The sequence below is a fragment of the Spodoptera frugiperda genome, chromosome 27 (assembly GCF_023101765.2).
Source record: "Spodoptera frugiperda isolate SF20-4 chromosome 27, AGI-APGP_CSIRO_Sfru_2.0, whole genome shotgun sequence".
Lineage (NCBI taxonomy): Eukaryota > Metazoa > Arthropoda > Insecta > Lepidoptera > Noctuidae > Spodoptera > Spodoptera frugiperda.
In genome coordinates this window covers 10,183,142-10,200,923 of record NC_064238.1, presented here as the reverse complement: position 1 = coordinate 10,200,923, position 17,782 = coordinate 10,183,142, and the positions used below count along the sequence as shown (strand labels likewise).

The 17,782-nt window shown below is 35.1% G+C and overlaps 4 protein-coding genes across 5 annotated transcripts; 3 read left to right on the top strand and 1 right to left on the bottom strand.

Moving 5' to 3' along the window:
• Positions 1-4: 4 nt before the first annotated feature.
• Positions 5-8,581, top strand: LOC118263677 (N(4)-(Beta-N-acetylglucosaminyl)-L-asparaginase). Its single transcript, XM_035575793.2, has 6 exons — positions 5-368; positions 783-936; positions 2,128-2,356; positions 7,093-7,283; positions 7,783-7,890; positions 8,298-8,581. The coding sequence occupies exons 1-6, from the start codon at positions 251-253 to the stop codon at positions 8,518-8,520; spliced, it is 1,023 nt and encodes a 340-aa protein (XP_035431686.2). The 5' UTR covers positions 5-250; the 3' UTR covers positions 8,521-8,581.
• LOC118267428 (uncharacterized) lies at positions 2,377-5,113 on the top strand. 2 transcript variants are annotated; one of them, XR_007707279.1, is made up of 4 exons: positions 2,378-3,897; positions 4,116-4,323; positions 4,473-4,661; positions 4,992-5,113. XR_007707279.1 is itself a non-coding variant. In XM_050705217.1 (3 exons), the coding sequence occupies exons 1-3, from the start codon at positions 3,778-3,780 to the stop codon at positions 5,088-5,090; spliced, it is 408 nt and encodes a 135-aa protein (XP_050561174.1). In that variant the 5' UTR covers positions 2,377-3,777; the 3' UTR covers positions 5,091-5,113. The 2 variants fall into 2 exon arrangements, 1 of the variants encoding a protein (XP_050561174.1); XM_050705217.1 differs by lacking the exon at positions 4,116-4,323 and having other exon boundaries at positions 2,377-3,897.
• A 1,159-nt stretch (positions 8,582-9,740) lies between the features above and the next one.
• Positions 9,741-11,238, top strand: LOC118263612 (40S ribosomal protein S2). Its single transcript, XM_035575707.2, has 3 exons — positions 9,741-9,896; positions 10,217-10,736; positions 10,929-11,238. Exons 2-3 carry the CDS (start codon positions 10,218-10,220, stop codon positions 11,193-11,195), a joined length of 786 nt encoding a protein of 261 aa, XP_035431600.1. The 5' UTR covers positions 9,741-9,896; position 10,217; the 3' UTR covers positions 11,196-11,238.
• Positions 11,239-12,269: 1,031 nt separating this feature from the next.
• Positions 12,270-13,366, bottom strand: LOC118263600 (probable DNA-directed RNA polymerases I and III subunit RPAC2). Its single transcript, XM_035575687.2, has 3 exons — positions 13,123-13,366; positions 12,791-12,891; positions 12,270-12,462 (listed from the first exon to the last, which is right to left on the bottom strand). Exons 1-3 carry the CDS (start codon positions 13,135-13,137, stop codon positions 12,276-12,278), a joined length of 303 nt encoding a protein of 100 aa, XP_035431580.1. The 5' UTR covers positions 13,138-13,366; the 3' UTR covers positions 12,270-12,275.
• Between the last annotated feature and the right edge of the window lie 4,416 nt (positions 13,367-17,782).

Genomic DNA, 17,782 nt, shown 5'->3' with positions numbered 1-17,782 from the left:
GATTGGAAATTGTTGAAACAGCATAAAATTCTGAAATGTGTGTGCTAAATAGCTAAAGCTCAAGTTATTTTGTTTTATTATGTGTTTATGATGTCACTGAAATAGCGAAATGCAAACAATACATGCAAAAGTTACGAGTTTACGACCATTGATTGTGTGAGGATGCCAATCAAAATATCAGCTGATAACAGTGTTGCGTTAAATGTTATCAAGTGAAGTGGTGTAAATAGAACAAGTAAATAACTTAAAAATGTTCAAATTACTGGTTTTAATATTATGCTTAGGTTTTAATTATAGTTTAATTGAAAGTGAAAAAAATATTCCGATCGTAATAACGACATGGTCGTTTACAAATGCTTCACAAAAAGGTAAACTTTAATACAATTTAAGTACAATATTTTAGAATAAATAAAAAATCCGCCCCTAAAACGACCCATTGACCAATTCACATAACAACCTCAATTTGGTAGTAAGAAAACTTATACAAAGATATAGTATCTAGTAAGTAGTTTCTTATTGTTTTAATTTAAAATTAATATATATTGGGATTTTTCATGTATAATAAATTATCGCCCTATAAATAAATAATAAATATCGAATTATCTTCCTGTATACTGAACTGAACACTAAAACTATTGAAAATAACTTATCAACAAGTACTTAGAATAAAAATCTGCTCAATGATGCTCAATAAACTAACTTAAAATTAAGTTAATTTATTCTTGCATAAAGCAGTTGGCCCAGCAGTATGTCTAATTGTGTACTATTCTTATTTTTTACAGCATGGGAAGTCCTAAAGGATGAAGGCAAAGCTTTAGATGCTGTAGAACAAGGCGGTATAGTATGTGAAAACGAGCAATGTGATCGGACAGTAGGTTATGGAGGAAGTCCTGATGAAGATGGAGAGACAACACTAGATGCCTTTATCATGGATGGGTAAACCACATTTGAATTTTTTTTTTTCTATTGTATAACAGTATTACTTTACTTTTTCTTTGAATGAGGGCTAACAAGCCAATAGATTACTGGAGTTAGCAATTTTACATCACATCACATCAACAACCTGTAAGTGGCTGTCCTAAGGCCTTTTCTTTTATGGAGAAGGTTTTGCCATGCTGCTTAACACGGGTTGCCAAACAATTTGCCAGCTTTATATATATGTGACAGTAACATATATAAATCAGTATATAATCACTCCAGTTATGTTAGCTCATTCTTGTTGCAGCATGGTTCTACCACCTTATCTTTTGGTAATGGATGGAAAAGGATTGATGATGAGCTTGAGTAGGCAAATTCTTTAGATGTTGAATTAAATAATTCCCTCAAGTTGCTGACTTCAATAGTAAAAAAAAAACACTTTTATGTATCTTAAGTACTTGTCAGATAGTGTGATAAATTCTGTCAAAATTAAGATATTGATGTGTTAGGTACACTATAAGAATTATTGTTTCTTTATTATCTGAAAATAAAATATGTAAAATTAAGTATAGCTTCTATTCTACTCCTACATTTTTAAACAAGTGTTATTTATTTTATAGTTATAAAATTTCTTTCGTTTTGTTAAAGTAATATAACAAACGAAGATATGACCTTTGTATGACCACAGGTGTGAAAAAAATATGCATGAAAGAGCGCCTCTATGAAAGAGCGCCTCGCCTTGTGATGGTCCAATTGACAGGCAATGTTATTTACATTATATATTTCAATAGTGCCTGTGATTAATTGACATATTGTTTTATGTCGTCACAAGACATGCATATTTTTTTACACCTGTGGTCATACAAAGGTCATTAGTTTCATATAAAGGTCTTCGTTTGTTATTTTACTTTAACAAAACAAAAGAAATTTTATAACCATAAAATAATAAATAACACTTGTTTTTAATAATATTTAAAATTGAGAAGAGACCAGATTGGTGATTTGGCTCTTCTTTAATAAATATATTAAAGAAGGGCCAAATTAAAAGTACCCTTAACCGACAAGCATGCATGAAAAGACTGATGACTGTTGATGAGGCGAAAGAGGTATGTAAGATCCGTAGCAATTGGTGGTCCATTGTCTCTGCCTACCCCATGGGAGACAGGCGAGTAGTTATGTACGAGTATATGTATTAAATAACATTTTCAGGAGTACAATGAATGTTGGTGCGGTAGCAGCACTCCGTAGGATAAAAAGTGCAATATCAGTTGCCCGACATGTAATGGAGTACACAACACATTCATTCCTGGCTGGAGAACTGGCTACGAAGTTTGCTGTTGAAATGGGCTTCAAGGAGGAGTCTCTTTCAACCGCTGAATCCACGGAATTATGGTCAAAATGGCGTTTTGAAAAACAATGCCAACCTAATTTTCGGAAGGTAAGATTGTATCAGTAATTACTTGAGAATTGACTGATTACTTAGTAAGTACGGGAGTCTCGGTATCGATCGATAGCCAGTTTTCAATGAACAGTTATTCTCAGTTAAACCATGATAGGTAATTTATTTGGTATTTTATGTCAACAAGGTCCACTCTCTATCCCTATTAGCTCGTAATCTACATCTACACTAATATTATAAAGAGGAAAACTTTGTTTGTTTGGTTGTAACGAATAGGCTCAAAAACTACTGGACCGATTTTAAAAATTCTTTCACCATTCGAAAGCTACATTATCCACGAGTAACATAGGCTATATTTTATTTTGGAAAAAAATAGGGTTCCGTGAGATATTTGGATTTTTCGGACACAAACTGAACAAAATCAACCAAAGAAGTTACTTATTTTGCGTACGCTGCCTAAACTACAAAAGATAGAACCATAAAATGTTATAATTAATTGTAGATCTTATAAATATCTACAAAAAAGTCCGCGACACACTATACCTATCTATGTCGAGTGAGGCACAACAACCACATTTTTATTTAAAAATCTTGAATTTTTTTGGACTACATTTAAACGCGTTTATTTTACTCATGCTATTAATCCTTATCAAAATAAATTATTTCATCAATAAGTACAGTTTAAGTTGGTAATATTTGGTCTTTGAATGATTAAAATTGGACGTTTGGTTTTGAAGTTGTGGTCAAATTAAAATAATAGGATTTCTGCCGCACGGCCCGTTGCGAAGTGGACGTCGCCAAGGCCAGGAGGGCGTGTGCGGGACCAGTAAACCGAACATTTTAATGAAAGGAGAATGGCAGAATTCGTACAGCATACTTTTTTTGGTGTTCCCTGATAAAATTTGTACCACTTATTGAGGCAACTAAACCATTCATTTTTCTGTAAAAATAATATTTTTAGAAGCTGGGGTTTAGCAAATATATCAATTAAAAGATTTTAGTAACGAAACGTAATATAATGAAACAAAACGTAGAAGACATGTTTAGTTAGTTGCCATTAATAAAATATCAGAAAGCACGAAATGATAAATAAATATTTTGAAATAGAAATAACAGTAAATATAATTAACCAATTACAGGTTATACCTTAGAATATATAATTAATGCATATATATGCATAGAATCTTTATATTTATAGGAATTATTTTTGCCATCAATATTTTTTTTTGTAATGGCAATTATTTATTGACAGGTTTGTAAAATCCCTAATCTGTCAAAGTCTGTTTTTCGCCGTTGTTTTGTTTTGGATTGTAGTTTGTAACTTCATCTAAACAATTTAGCAATTATCTGGCCATTTTTACGTTGAGTTGAGCAACTGCTTCTCCGTTCTCTATCTGTTGATACTACTTTCGCGAAAGGACGCTTTATTAATTGTGTTGTGTGTACGTGTTTTATTGAAAATGACGAGTTTGCAATGCATCAATTGCAATGTTCGCTTGTCCCGAAGAAGAAGACACGCTTTATCCAATGACGGTGAAGATATCGTCAACACTATTCGTCTGTGGACATATCTTAGAGATGTAAGTAGTTTCCACATAACATTGTGTGCACGAATGGGCCATAGTTACGAACTTCAATAACTTTTACGTGTGATATCACACTAAATAAACACATAAGTAATCGGTAACATGTATTATTTACTTGCCTTACTTGGTTTGCATAACACTGTTATAATTTGTTAGTACCTATTATTTTGATTAATGGTGAGCCATACTCAAAATCATTTAATTATTTCTAGATTACACCAGATGACCATGTTTACCATGAATGCTGGCAGCTAGCTAGTCATTCATGTTCTTCTGATAATATGCCGAGAAGACACATAGGCCATCAGTGTTTGTGTTGTATGTGGACAACCCATACTAAGAATTGGGCAATGCAGAATTTTGATTGAAGAAGAACAAAGAATGGCGTACACAATTGCTAATTGGATCTAACCACGACAGGTATAAATAGGAACATGTATTATAACTTTTATCAATTCGGTATTTTATTTATTTGAAATAAACTAAGAAATAAAACAATGTAAATATTTTCCACTAATAGCATGTATGTTTAAATGAAAGCTTTTCTTTATTTATATTATTTATTTTAGCTTCATCCTGAAGATAAAGCTTGTGTGCGGTGTTGGTTAAGAGTGAGAACTAAGGATACTTCACTAAATGAAGATATTCAATCCGTTCAACTTAATCAGCAGAAAAGTGATAATTCTGAACTGATGTGTGCTGCATGTGGTCAAAGTCTTACTCCCAACAACACTGCTTGTTTGTTGGAGCACCAGCAGGTAAAATATAATAAAATAATTATAAGGTGAAATAACATATTCATAGTAATTAGCTTCTAAAAACGCAATGCAAAGAGCAATTACAATTTTATGTTTGCTAAATGTAAGACACTAATGATGTTGGCTCTACTAACAACAAAAGGATCGTGGTCTTTCCATTCTCTACTCCAGTGAACAATAAATATATTTAGTATTTTTGGAAAGGTCTTCAGTAAAAACCAATCCTTGTGTGTCAAGATTTATTCTCTAGCCTGGTCATGTTTTGTGCAATTTATATCTATCATATCTAAATGCTTAATTTTGAATTACATGAATGTTATTTATTTACAGACACCTTCCATGAATGAAGTTTGTGAAGTTTGCTGGGGCCAAGTATGCAATTTGAGCTTCTATGTTCCAGATGGTCTATGTTGCTTCAAGCTAAAATAAAGTCCTGCCACTCTTCTCCCAGGACTTATTTTGTTTGCAGAAACTAATATGAATAGCCGGGGCACAATCAAAAGTGATTGCTGTAATTGTATTGTAGGTTTAAGAACAGTGGGATGCTGCTCACATGTTATGAGCATTCTTTGGTATTTGAGTTATGCTTGCCATGAGGGTATGAGCCGAACTGCCCCTTTCTTGGATGAAGTAATATTAAGAACCAATCAAGTAATTATAAGAAAATAAAGTAAATGAAATTCCTACAAAAACTAAGTTGTTTTATTTACCTACGCTCAAAACTCCATCAGCACTTAATCATTATCAAACTATTGTAGACCGCTGCTGGACATAGGTCACTCCTTAAGCACCCTACTGAATGGGTAAATCCTCATGTCAATTTATCAACTTCCTACATTCTTTTTCACTTAAACAATGTTTAGGTGCTTAGTGCTTACACGTGATAAAGAACAAAGGGTAATGTTGGGACCACCTCTCAATAGTAATGAGACACCCTTCTATAGATAAATATTCTCAAACTGAATAAACTTACTAAAGTACTACAATTAGTCGGGTTTCGGAGTTATACTAGGTAAGTACCTTTTTTATGCAATAAGTTGGTAAACGAGCAGACGGATCATCTGATGGTAAGCAATCGCCGCCGCCCATGTACACCAGAGGCGTTAGAAGTGCGTTGCCGGCCTTTTGGGGGTTCGGAATTTAAGGGTTGTTAGGGAAGGGGTAATTGCGCCTCCGGTAACCTCACTCACTCAACGAAATACAACGCCAACGCGAAACAAACTCTAGACAATGATGATAGTAGCTTACTTTATTATAAGATAAATGTTCCATAAGTCATTTCTTATCTTCCTACTCTTTCTCCTTCCGAAACACGAAGGAGACTTGCTATGATGGTCACCCATCCACACAAAAAAGTCGGCAAGGGTTGCTTAACCTTGGCGATTGATATTATTAACAACAAGCTTCTCTACTAGCCCATACCTACTATATGTATTTTCTACCTTATAAATAATATGAAAATCTTGTAAAATATCCATATTTACAGAATATTTCCATTGACCATAGACAAACCTAACCTCAAACATAAAACTGGTTATATCTCTTATCTCCCAGCTTCTAAAAATCTGAGAATTTTTATAGGGCTTTCCAATCATGTTTACTACCAATTAAACCCAAAAACATTCGGGAACACGAAAATTTTTTGCTGTACGAAACTCCCATACAACCCTGCCATTCTCCTTTGGTACAGAGATAGAATAGACCCTGGAGAACAACATAGACTACTTTTTATTGCAAAAAAATAGGAGAGTGGGTAAAAATAGGGGATGAATGGTCATATGGAAATTCGCCATTTTTAAAGCTGTAACATAGGGGAGAGTGGGTAAAAATAGGGGATGAATGGTCTTATGGAAATTCGTCATTTTTAAAGCTGTAACAAAGGGGAGAGTGGGTAAAAGTAAGGTATGAATGTTCATATGGAAATTCGTCATTTTTAAAGCTGTAACAGTGAAACTTTGTATTTAGACACTTAATGGGTAACGAAAGAACATAGGCTACTTTTTATTTTATAGCGAATAAAAAGGGTAGAAGGCGTTTTAATTTTGACCACCAACCACGCGGACGAAGTCGCGGGCAAAAGCTATAAATAGATAAAGTGATTCAAGAGGAAGGTTTATATGTATAATAGGTACATACATGCATAATTTATTACCATGGCACCCATGCGAAGCTGGGGCGGGTCGCTAGTATAACATGATGGTCGGAAATCGGTGTTACATTTTATTATTATGTCATGCTATGTGAAAATATTAAAATAATATTAATATTGGACCTACGACATCGTCAAAGTCGCGGGGAGCCAGTGGATGCAGGTGGCGGCTTTGTTCAGTGGACGTCTTTCAACTGATGATGATGTGAAAATATAATACTATTTATTCTTCTTGTCATTTGACCCATGTAATTTTTTATGAAAATTGTTAATCTCTTTCAGAATGTGAAACCAGATCCACGAAAACATTGTGGGCCTTATCATAAAAAGAGGAATTTTGTTGATTACATACATCCAGAAGTGTTTGTAGTTGATCAATACAATCATGACACCATTGGAATGGTTGCTGTGGACAGCAAAGGGGATGTAGCAGCTGGTACCTCCACTAATGGCGCTAAGTTCAAAATACCTGGGTATAGTTTAATCTTTTTTTTATGGAATAAGCCGGTAAACGAGCAAACGGTTCACCTGATGGTAAGCAATCGCCGCCGCCCATGGACACTTGAAACCCCAGAGGCGTTAGGTTAAGTTAGGAATTTAAGGGTTGTTGGGGAATCGGGGATTGGGAAGATGGGGAAGGGGGGTAATTGGGCCACGTCGGTTTTCTGTGAGGCCGTGGTATCAATCCGGTCGAGCCGGCTCATTTTCACTATTGCTCACAACACTAATTTTACACCCCTATTGTAATGATAAATTAACCCTTGATATGTGGAACGTGCGACACAATGTGTTTTCTATTCTTGTCTTATATACGAGAAGTTAATAAAGTTAAAGAAGTTAAGTCTCAATGAGAATTACGAAAATCAAATAACGGCAATCGAACAAAAATCAATATAACTAATGTTATTATCATCAGATATTTCAAATTGAACTGTATTTTAATACTACTATGGTTTTTATTTGCTTCAATAGAAGAGTAGGCGACTCTCCCATTCCCGGTGCAGGGGCTTACGCTGACAATACGGTAGGAGGAGCAGCGGCTACTGGTGACGGCGACACCATGATGAGATTTTTACCTAGGTTCGTATCTCCTTTAATATACTTAAAATTCTTACGTTAGGTACTGTTTCTCAGTGGTAGCTAACTGACAGACATACAAATATCATAAAATCCCAAGTGGTGGGGGGAGGGTTCTAATTTAATTAATCTTGTAATGTCTTTTGAGGGGAGAAATAATACAATGACTTCTCCCGCCTTGGGCGAAGCGAGGCCCTGCTTGAGGAAGTGTCAAGACTAAAAATCACCCCATTCTACTCCTGGTTTTGGAGTCGGAGCCCCGGTAACCAGCTAGGCAGTCCGCAGTTCCGGAAACTTGTAATTCTACCGCTGAATTAGTCGTATGAGAACGCGCTAATAAAAATTATGAAGATTTTTTCCTGAATCGTGGGAGTTTCTAAATTGTATTGAATATATTTTTTATTTTACAGTTTCTTAGCGGTAGAGGAAATGCGTCGAGGAGCGTCACCGGCGAATGCCGCGAAAACTGCAATCAAAAGAATCTCAGCACATCATCCTGATTTCATGGGTGCTGTAATAGCTTTATCCAAGAATGGTCAATACGGGGCCGCGTGTAACGGTATCGAAACGTTCCCATTCGTCGTACAAGATAAAACACGAAAAACATTCGAAGTCGTTACTATTAAATGTTGATTTTGTATATTTCGTATTATAATACCTAAAAATCTGTAAAATAAATCCAATTTTGAATTAATAATTTATATTTTTATTAATTGCGTACACAGGACCTGGAACCTATGATTACCTAATATATATGTCCAAGTATTTTGAAACGCTATTATTGTTCTTATTGTAGTTCTTAGTGAAGTTCCATTTAGACATATTTCTAATCGAAGTATAAACCTCGGTATTAGTCGGGCATATGTTCGAGAGCTGATCCCCGCAGCTGCCTGAGAAATGCGTTCATGCAGGTCGGGTTGGTCGGTGGAAAGGACATCGGGCGTTTTTTACCCGATTTTTTAAAAGTCGCGAACATAAACCAAAACATTTTTACATGATAGTGTTTGCAATCATATTTAATATTGTGTAGTTATTTTGATTCACAATAATGGGAAAATGGAAATAATAAGTAAAATGAGTGAACAAGTTGACTATTTTTCCTAATTACTAAACGACCGCTCAGTAAGTTAAAATATCACTCCGTGGTATTTTTGTAAACCCAATCAGACTAAATCCGTCAAGTTGATGTGCATGTTTCGTTCTCACTCTCGCCCATAGTCCTAAAACTGGTATACATATGTTGCGCTCGCGCAGGTAGCTAGCTTATCTTACTACATCGCAGTCCTTCGTCATCATCATCGCAGTCCTTCGCCAAAAGTTAAGAGAAAAATATGTTGCTTTAATTATTTTTGATTCCCCTTTTCCTCTTCAATTATTGCCCAAAAACATATATAAATATTTTTTAAATGTCCAATTTCTCCTTATTGCCACGACCCACAGATATGGGAACTATACCATTGTGAACTAGATTTAATTGCCTATCCACCGTACCTAATTTTATTTTTGTTCGCCGTAGGTAAGTGTCCCATACAAAAATGCCCGATGTTCTTTCCAAGCGTGCCTGTGGTACTACGAGGTGGCGTAGCAGTCCTGAACACCAGTCATCTGAAGCAGCTTCTTGGCACAGGAACCGACACAATACCAGTACAAAGAGGAGCGGGGATCAGCCTTATAGTGACTGAACCAGACTTTCCGGTGACCTGAAGACAATAAATTAAAACATTTTAATTATTTTTGTTCACATTTTTGAACAAATCAATGTTTTAACATACTTCATTGAAAATCTCCAGCGGTTAACTAATTATCAACTTATTATTGATTATTACATTTATCGTGTTACCGTATTAATTTTGATTTAATCTTTGGGTGTTCAAACTGGAGCCAAAAGCCACTATGTCAAAATAACCATAGTCAATGAACCATCACTATGTCAGGAAGCTGACGTTAGGAACGCCAACCTTTTCTCGGCCATTTTGAGTTTGACTGTCTCACTGCGCTCACAGTTCAACGTAAGTTAAATTTATATTCTTGTGATTTTAAATTAATTACACTTTGTTTTCTTTAGTTTAATTTTGAAATATATTTTAACATGATGTGCTTTACTTGTGTTAGTTTAATTTCAATTATTACACTATTTTTACAACGTGAACGAAGCTTACCACAACACGTGGTTTCCATTTTCATGATGAGAAAAACTGATTTCATTCGTGGTACCTTGAATGTTTACTCATGGTGATTGTTTTAACGCGTCTGATTTTCCACACAAATCAATACTAAAACGTCGTTTATTATCCTGATATTAATTCGTATAACCTCTTTGACTTTACAGAATGGCGGACGCAGCTCCAGCCGGTGGACGTGGCGGTTTTCGCGGAGGTTTTGGTTCCCGTGGTGGCGATAGAGGCCGTGGCGGTCCTCGTGGCCGTGGACGCGGTCGTGGTCGCGGCCGTGGACGCGGCAAGGAAGACCAGAAGGAGTGGGTGCCCGTAACCAAACTGGGCCGTCTCGTACGCGAGGGAAAGATCGACAAACTCGAAAGCATCTACCTATTCTCTCTGCCCATCAAAGAGTTCGAAATTATCGACTTCTTCCTCGGCCCCTCTCTCAACGATGAGGTGCTCAAGATCATGCCGGTACAGAAACAGACCCGTGCCGGTCAGCGTACTCGTTTCAAGGCCTTCGTGGCTATCGGAGACAACAATGGACACATTGGTCTGGGCGTGAAGTGCAGCAAGGAAGTCGCCACTGCCATCCGTGGTGCTATCATCCTCGCTAAGCTGTCTGTCCTTCCAGTCCGCAGAGGTTACTGGGGTAACAAGATCGGCAAGCCCCACACAGTACCTTGCAAGGTAATTATAAATTCCACATATCACTTATTATTTACTGAATTTTCATGATGAAACTGATAATCATCTCATTCGTGGTATCCGCTTGAGGTTTCCAATGAAGTTCGTTAACGCGTCTGATTTATCTTACCCAAAATATTGATTTGTTCAAATGTAAACAAGATTAATTGAAATGTTTTCATTTTTTGTCTTCAGGTCACCGGAAAGTGTGGTTCAGTCACTGTAAGGCTGATCCCCGCTCCTCGTGGTACTGGTATTGTGTCAGCTCCTGTGCCCAAGAAGCTGCTTCAGATGGCTGGTGTCCAGGACTGCTACACCTCTGCTCGTGGTTCCACTGGCACCCTTGGAAACTTCGCCAAGGCCACTTATGCTGCTATCGCTAAGACCTATGCATACTTGACTCCTGACTTGTGGAGGGACATTCCTTTGACCAAGTCCCCTTACTCAGAGTTCAAGGCTTAAGACAGTTTCACTAAAACTGAAATAAAAAAAATTTAACACCTTATCTTTGTTTTTTTATTTGTTGTCTATAGTTCTGAGATGTTATTGAGTATTAGGACTGCATCACTGAATACATCCCTAGAAACTTTATCAATTTAAGAATTTATTGATGGTACTAGTTTCTTTATATTTCAATCAACTAACTGGGTAAGTTAGAAGAGTAGGTACCTATTGTTATGCCTTATAACTATTCTAGTCAGTGTATTAGAGTGTAATGTATGGTTGATAAAGATAAATATATTATAGTAGTTGCTTGACTACCTACGTTCTAAATCCCTTTGTTATGAACTTTGGGGACAGAGTACCCTTACCTGCATACTCGTACCCAGCCTTTAACTCCTTGTAAATCAACCCTTTGAATAATCCTTCCTATCGTTTTCCCACAGCAAAAAATAATTAGTATTTATTTTTCTTTATCCTTTTTAACAGGTATAATTTTAGGAAATGGGTAATAATGGTTGGCCTACCAACCTTGCTGCTGTTGTAACAATTACCTGCTTTAGGGTGTTTTTCCTCTAGAGATCTGCTGTACTACTGTGGATATGTTTGGCATCCAACAATCATGTTCATTGGTACACATAGCTTAGCACTGGTGGAATTGGATTCAACTAGGATAATATGTTAGTATATGAAAGGATGCGTGTTATGAACGCAGGCTATGGATGGACGCGAGTAGTGTAGCTATGTGCAGAGTAGATTACCTACAGCAGCTACTTTGCGGCGACGCATCTTCATAGCACATCTTTGGTACTTGCACCACTTTATAGCTTAGTATCAGTGGAAACAGTCACATTGTTTTACAGCTTAGCTATTACATTTTCGTAGCATAGCTAAATTGCAAATGTTCTGGTGGAAAAGTAACAAAAATATAAAGCAACTCCATATTTTTGTTCAGCATAGTCATAAATGGTCATGGGGTATGTATAAATTAAATAGTTACTTAATACTAGCAAACAGTGCATGTAATAGTCAGTGTGTTATTCTTCTGAAATATAACATATCATGTTTGGGTATTTTAAATAAATAAATACAAACAACATTTTACATTTTATTAAACTCTTTTACTTCTTTCTCAAATACATCAATTGTGTGTTCACATACTTTTTCTAAATCTTGGAAACCTCTTTTCAATATTTCTAGAGCTGGTGTTTCTTTTGATTGGATCCTAAAGTGCATTTTGTTCTCTGCTGGGTGTGGTACTGTGTAGCCGCAGAAGTCTACATCTTCACTGTGAACATAACACAAAATGTATTATTATGGATAGAGAATTAATTTTATTAGTAAGTAGTAGTAGTAGCCTCGGCCCAAACCTAGTCTTAAATATACTATAGATTTTTAAGAATCTTCTATTGACACTAACAAACTACAAACAAATTGGTGGAATCTCTCTGTGACTCGAAACTAGTAGAGCTTTTCTTCATTAATTTATGAGAGTAAACCATGATTTTTAGTTAATTCACATTAATTTAGCAACATGTTCAACTAAAATTATTTGATAAGTATTTAACTGAACAAAGCATACATGAGTTTAATAAGGATTTTTCTAAGTTACTTACTATCTGTTAATAATGCATTTTAATGCATTGCCTAGTGTGTGACTTTCGTTTTGAAATACATAAGTCCTGCATGTTGGGCCGGAGTCCTCATCTCCTGGTAACTGAAAACAATTAATAAGATTAATTTTTTGTCTGTATGAAGATCAATTTATAATCTGAAGAGAAAATAATTATCAGTAAATTAATCACCACGCTAGCACAAGCCGGATTGGTGATTTCAAATCGCCGCCGAGGTTATGTTGTCAAGTTGTAACTTCCAAGAACTTAGTTTAAACACACACGTAATAAAATATAGTATATTGAAAATAGGAGAGAAGAACAGTTATAATTACCTCAGTCACCTTCATTTTTCAGGTTTTTGCTTATGTTTAATACTCGAGACGAAAGACCTTGTTTATCAACAGTAAAAAAACAATAGAGATATGAATGTTGGACAGTTGAATGAAGTAATCAAGATTTATACAAATTTAATAAGTGAAATTATGTCCAAATTTATTCAAAAGTGGGTAATTGTGGTAATAAGTTTCAACTACTACTAACACGTTCTGTTTTGATTTAGAAAAATAACATGGTTATCATCTGTCATTGTTAAGATTGTCAAAAATGACAGCTGACATAAACAAAATTTTTTTAAGTGTCCTTCTCTCATTTGGTACCAGGTCTTTTAGTATTAAAAATAGGTATAATTGAAATCGATGTAATTTGTGTAAAAATATTATGTTACGTACAATTTCGCTTTTAGACAAATTTGGTTTAATCTTCTCAGTATGGTTTATCTTGAGTTGGTATCCAAAATACTCTTAATACAAATGAATTAACACTATACAGATATGCTTCGATGGTATTGAAGCGATTTCATCATCAATGTCATCCATAGACGGATGGCGTGCACTGCTGACAAAGGCTTTCACCTAAGTATGCGGAGCGGTTTAACAATGGGACTCATCATTGAAGTTGGGTATGAGTATAATATACGAATACGAGTGCGAAATGATAACTTCTTACAACGTATCAAAAACAAAAAAAGCCAGCCATCTTTCTCAACTTTAGTTTAAACTTTAAACAGATATTTTTGTAAAGATATCGAGTTGGGTATAGATGTTCCACATGTCCATGTGGACAAATGATCGGTACAAACACATCTATTTTAATGAAATAAACGAGGGTTTAAAATAACTCACACCAACACCAAGTTTTTAATTAAATCATTAGAAATAACGGAGGTGCGAACTACTGAACCACAGTTCAACATTTAGGTTTAATGAAGTGCTTATAACATCCGAAGTAATTTCCCCTTACAACCTTTGTCTCTAAGTTTAAATTTATCTCATCATTGCGTTTCGCGAGTGATCTTTCGGAGTAAGTAAATTAAACTTTGTGGGAAGCGTGGCCCATTAAGTTTGAGGCGACATCACAATGTTCTAATATTGTCTGGTAGAAATGCAGATATTAAACCCAAAAGCGTAACTCCATGTTTATAAACATTCGTTACTGACAGCGGTTTCGCCTGCGTTACCTGAATAAATTGTCGGCACGGTTGGCGCAGTGGCTGGAGTATCTATCTAGTATCTACAACATATACATGAAATTGTTGCAGGTTCGATCACGTTCGAATTAAAAATTGTTGTGCCGGGTTGATGATAGGTATGATGCGACTTATACTTAATCTTGTAAAAAATAATAACCGAATTTACTACTAGCTCACGGGTTCACTCGCTGCTCAGCTCCTACATATCACAATCATTGAACAATAATTATTTTTGTGTAGGATATTCCATTTATTGAGGCAGGTTATAGGCTATAAAACATCGTGCTACGACCTAAAGTAGCCGAGCAGCGGGTGAAACATTATGTAAATACATTAACATACATAAAAAAAATACGGTCGAATTGAGAACCTCCTCCTTTTTTGAAGTCGGTTAAAAAGTAACTCACGTCTCTGTCTCTTCTTTATCCCTAAACCAGTGAACCGATTTGGGTGAAATTAGGTACAGATATAGTTTGGGACTCGAAGAAGGTAGTAGATACTTTTTCCCGGAAATCCTAGGCCTCTCTATCTCTTAAACCACTGAACCTCTATGAGTGAAATTGAGTGAAATGGCTTGCGATCTGGGAAAGGACTATCTTTTATCACTGAAACCATAGCAGAACGGGCACTGTACGGGTATCTACTTATTGGAAACCACGAAAATTAATTCATTTCACAATAAATATAACTGGGTACTGAATCGATTCTGATAACATTTGTTACAGCCATAGACCACACCTTGGAAAAGTTCCAAATTCTGCCAGAAATCTGAAACGAAGTCGCGGGGAACAGTTAGTATAGAATAAATTTATTAAAGATAAAGAAACAATTATGTTTCTAAATATTAATTTACCAAGATAAATTGCACTTTACCTTACCTACATAATAGGTGTTAGTAGTGGAAAATCCAAAACCAATTTATGTCAAAATTATATTTAGGTACGTGATGTTACCCCATGTAGGTACCTACCTAAGCAATACAATAATTATACATTTAGGTACAAACAAGTGTGAGATTTGTAAAACAAAGCTTTCTATTATATTTAAATATTAGACAAACCAATTCCCATGACATTGGAAGAAAATAAAAATAATCTAAAATCGTAGATTTTCATATTAGATAATACCTATTATACAAATAATTTTACATAGGTTTTATACAAGTAGTAAATAAAATGTGTTTATTATTTGACTATTTGTTTTATTTCTAATAAGTATATTCAATATTTTATCATGTGCACGAGTATCTTCTTACTTAGAACCCAGCTAAAATTTTACCGGAGCTGCGGACTGCCTAGCGGGCTACCGGGGCCCCGGCTAGAAAAGTAGGAGAAGGAACAGGGTGGTTTTTAGTAAGTAAGAGTCTGACACTATTTTGGTCCTCAGGTCCACCATGCATAGGTACTTAAAGCATACCAATATTAGATTAGACAGTATCTAAGTACTAGGTTACCTACGCCAAGCATCTAGGTAAACAAAATTATATATGCACAATATAGATATTTATTACAATGACTAGATAATATTGTTGGTAATTTATTACAACGACGTATTGATTGGTAAGTATTTGGACATCTTACAAATACTTTTAAACGTTTTTAATTGTTAAAAAACTTGTAAAGTTTCTACAAAAACTACATTAACATTTTGTCATTGCATACTCAACTCAACACGACGAATTTTAACATAATTCATAATTATTTTGTTTAAGTTTTGTGCAAGCACCGAATCTATATTTGTTTTAGACTTTGATCCAGGGAACCTTTGCATCGGTCTGTAAGGCCCCGGCTCAACTTGTCTAAAGATGATTTAAAGGTACACTGTCCCGGTCCCATTACAATGGGTCATATCATAAAAACATGTGGAAAACGACTACTTGATCACCTAATGGCAACATAGCATAAAATGTTAATGCTATGCTAATGATAACATAAAATACGTTAAAATATTAAAGCCAAACTTTTGCATTATTTTAAATATAATATCTAGGTAATCAGATAACCTTTATTTAACAGTCTAGGTACATAGGACACCTGAGTCGAGTACTAACAAAATATTTACTAGTTTGTTTATTACAGTAGTAACACAAAATCCTAAGTCACTTCATTCAATTTACTAGACGTCGTAAAGTTTAAGGGCTCTCATAAACGTGGTTATGGGTTACAGTGTACACGTAAACAGGCGACGTTATTAACTGAGACATTTGAGCTGAATGAGTCGGGACTCTTAACTGTGGTTCAAATGTAGAATAGTCACTGTAAGCCGTAATCCACCATAGGGACACCTTTACAAATCGAGTAAGATGTACCTGTAAAGAGACTGTAGTTCGAACAGTCGAACTTTTTAATAAAAAGTTATTTAAATCGGCAATTTAAAATCGTTAAAGAAAGAAAGAAAAATGATTTATTTAACATGGGGCACGATGCACAAAAGAATGATGAAAAATCCCTACCCATTCTAAATATGAAGACTCAGTGAGGGCACATACGGCTTGCTTTCTAGAATGGGTCCCAACTGCTTCAATTTTACGATTACTTTCTTGTTTTAGGGTTTTTTCATTTTCATATTATGAAGAAACGCAGTCGGGTTTTTTAGTTTTTTAAATTACCTTATTTTTTTCTAATGTACTTACTAAAACTACAACGTTTGCTGGGACAATTATAATTATAACTAGCTACTTCCGCGCGGTTTCACCCGCTCTGCTCGGTTCCTATTGATCGTAGCGTAATGTTTTATAGCCTATAACCTTCCTCGATAAATGCGCTATCCAACACAAAAAGAATTATTCAAATCGGACCAGTAGTTCCGGAGATTAGCGCGTTCAAACAAACAAACACACAAACAAACAAACTCTTCAGCTTTATAATATTAGTATAGATATTAGTATAGATGAACACTATGAACAGTATAAATAAAGCGTCTTATACAATGAAACTTGTTACAAATATACAAACTGTATAGGTATAGCCTCCTGAGTACTGAAGTTCTAAATTTAGGACAACCAAAAAAATAAATATTTTACCGAAGTGCACCAGTTTAGCATCAAGTTTTTTTCGTGAAACGAAACGTTGTAATTTTTAGTTAATAATTATAATTTTAATTTTAATTTTATTTTTTCTTGTATATAATGGTAAGATATCATGTTGTAAAAATCAAATCAATAAACGAAAATATCATACCCTCGGACTCAGGAGGATAGTAGCGACGTAGTGGAAAAATATGATTGCAATAATGATGATATGGGAGATAGCACATTTGCCGTACCTATATTATGTAAGTATATATTATCTGTTGTGTACCTTATTAGTCTTATGTAGACACAATGATTTGCGTTTTCTCATTCGTGTAATATTATTACTCAAGGACGTTTTAAATACTAATAAAATAATTGAAGAGGTGTAGGTTGGCCCTAAGGAGCTTTTAATCTGACCATACTCAATATGACCCTTTTCAAGTTTTACGTT

What these genes read in the sequence shown, in the direction of transcription:
- LOC118263677 (XM_035575793.2), top strand. Translation starts at nt 251, where the DNA reads ATGTTCAAATTACTGGTTTTAATATTATGCTTAGGTTTTAATTATAGT. An exon ending in GCCAACCTAATTTTCGGAAG is followed by an intron (nt 2,357 to 7,092) that starts GTAAGATTGTAT and finishes AATCTCTTTCAG; the next exon opens with AATGTGAAACCAGATCCACG. An exon ending in ATGATGAGATTTTTACCTAG is followed by an intron (nt 7,891 to 8,297) that starts GTTCGTATCTCC and finishes TTTATTTTACAG; the next exon opens with TTTCTTAGCGGTAGAGGAAA.
- LOC118267428 (XM_050705217.1), top strand. Translation starts at nt 3,778, where the DNA reads ATGACGAGTTTGCAATGCATCAATTGCAATGTTCGCTTGTCCCGAAGA. An exon ending in TGTGGACATATCTTAGAGAT is followed by an intron (nt 3,898 to 4,472) that starts GTAAGTAGTTTC and finishes TATTTATTTTAG; the next exon opens with CTTCATCCTGAAGATAAAGC. An exon ending in GTTTGTTGGAGCACCAGCAG is followed by an intron (nt 4,662 to 4,991) that starts GTAAAATATAAT and finishes ATTTATTTACAG; the next exon opens with ACACCTTCCATGAATGAAGT.
- LOC118263612 (XM_035575707.2), top strand. Translation starts at nt 10,218, where the DNA reads ATGGCGGACGCAGCTCCAGCCGGTGGACGTGGCGGTTTTCGCGGAGGT. An exon ending in CCCACACAGTACCTTGCAAG is followed by an intron (nt 10,737 to 10,928) that starts GTAATTATAAAT and finishes TTTTGTCTTCAG; the next exon opens with GTCACCGGAAAGTGTGGTTC.
- LOC118263600 (XM_035575687.2), bottom strand. An exon ending in AAATGCATTATTAACAGATA is followed by an intron (nt 12,463 to 12,790) that starts GTAAGTAACTTA and finishes TTATGTTCACAG; the next exon opens with TGAAGATGTAGACTTCTGCG.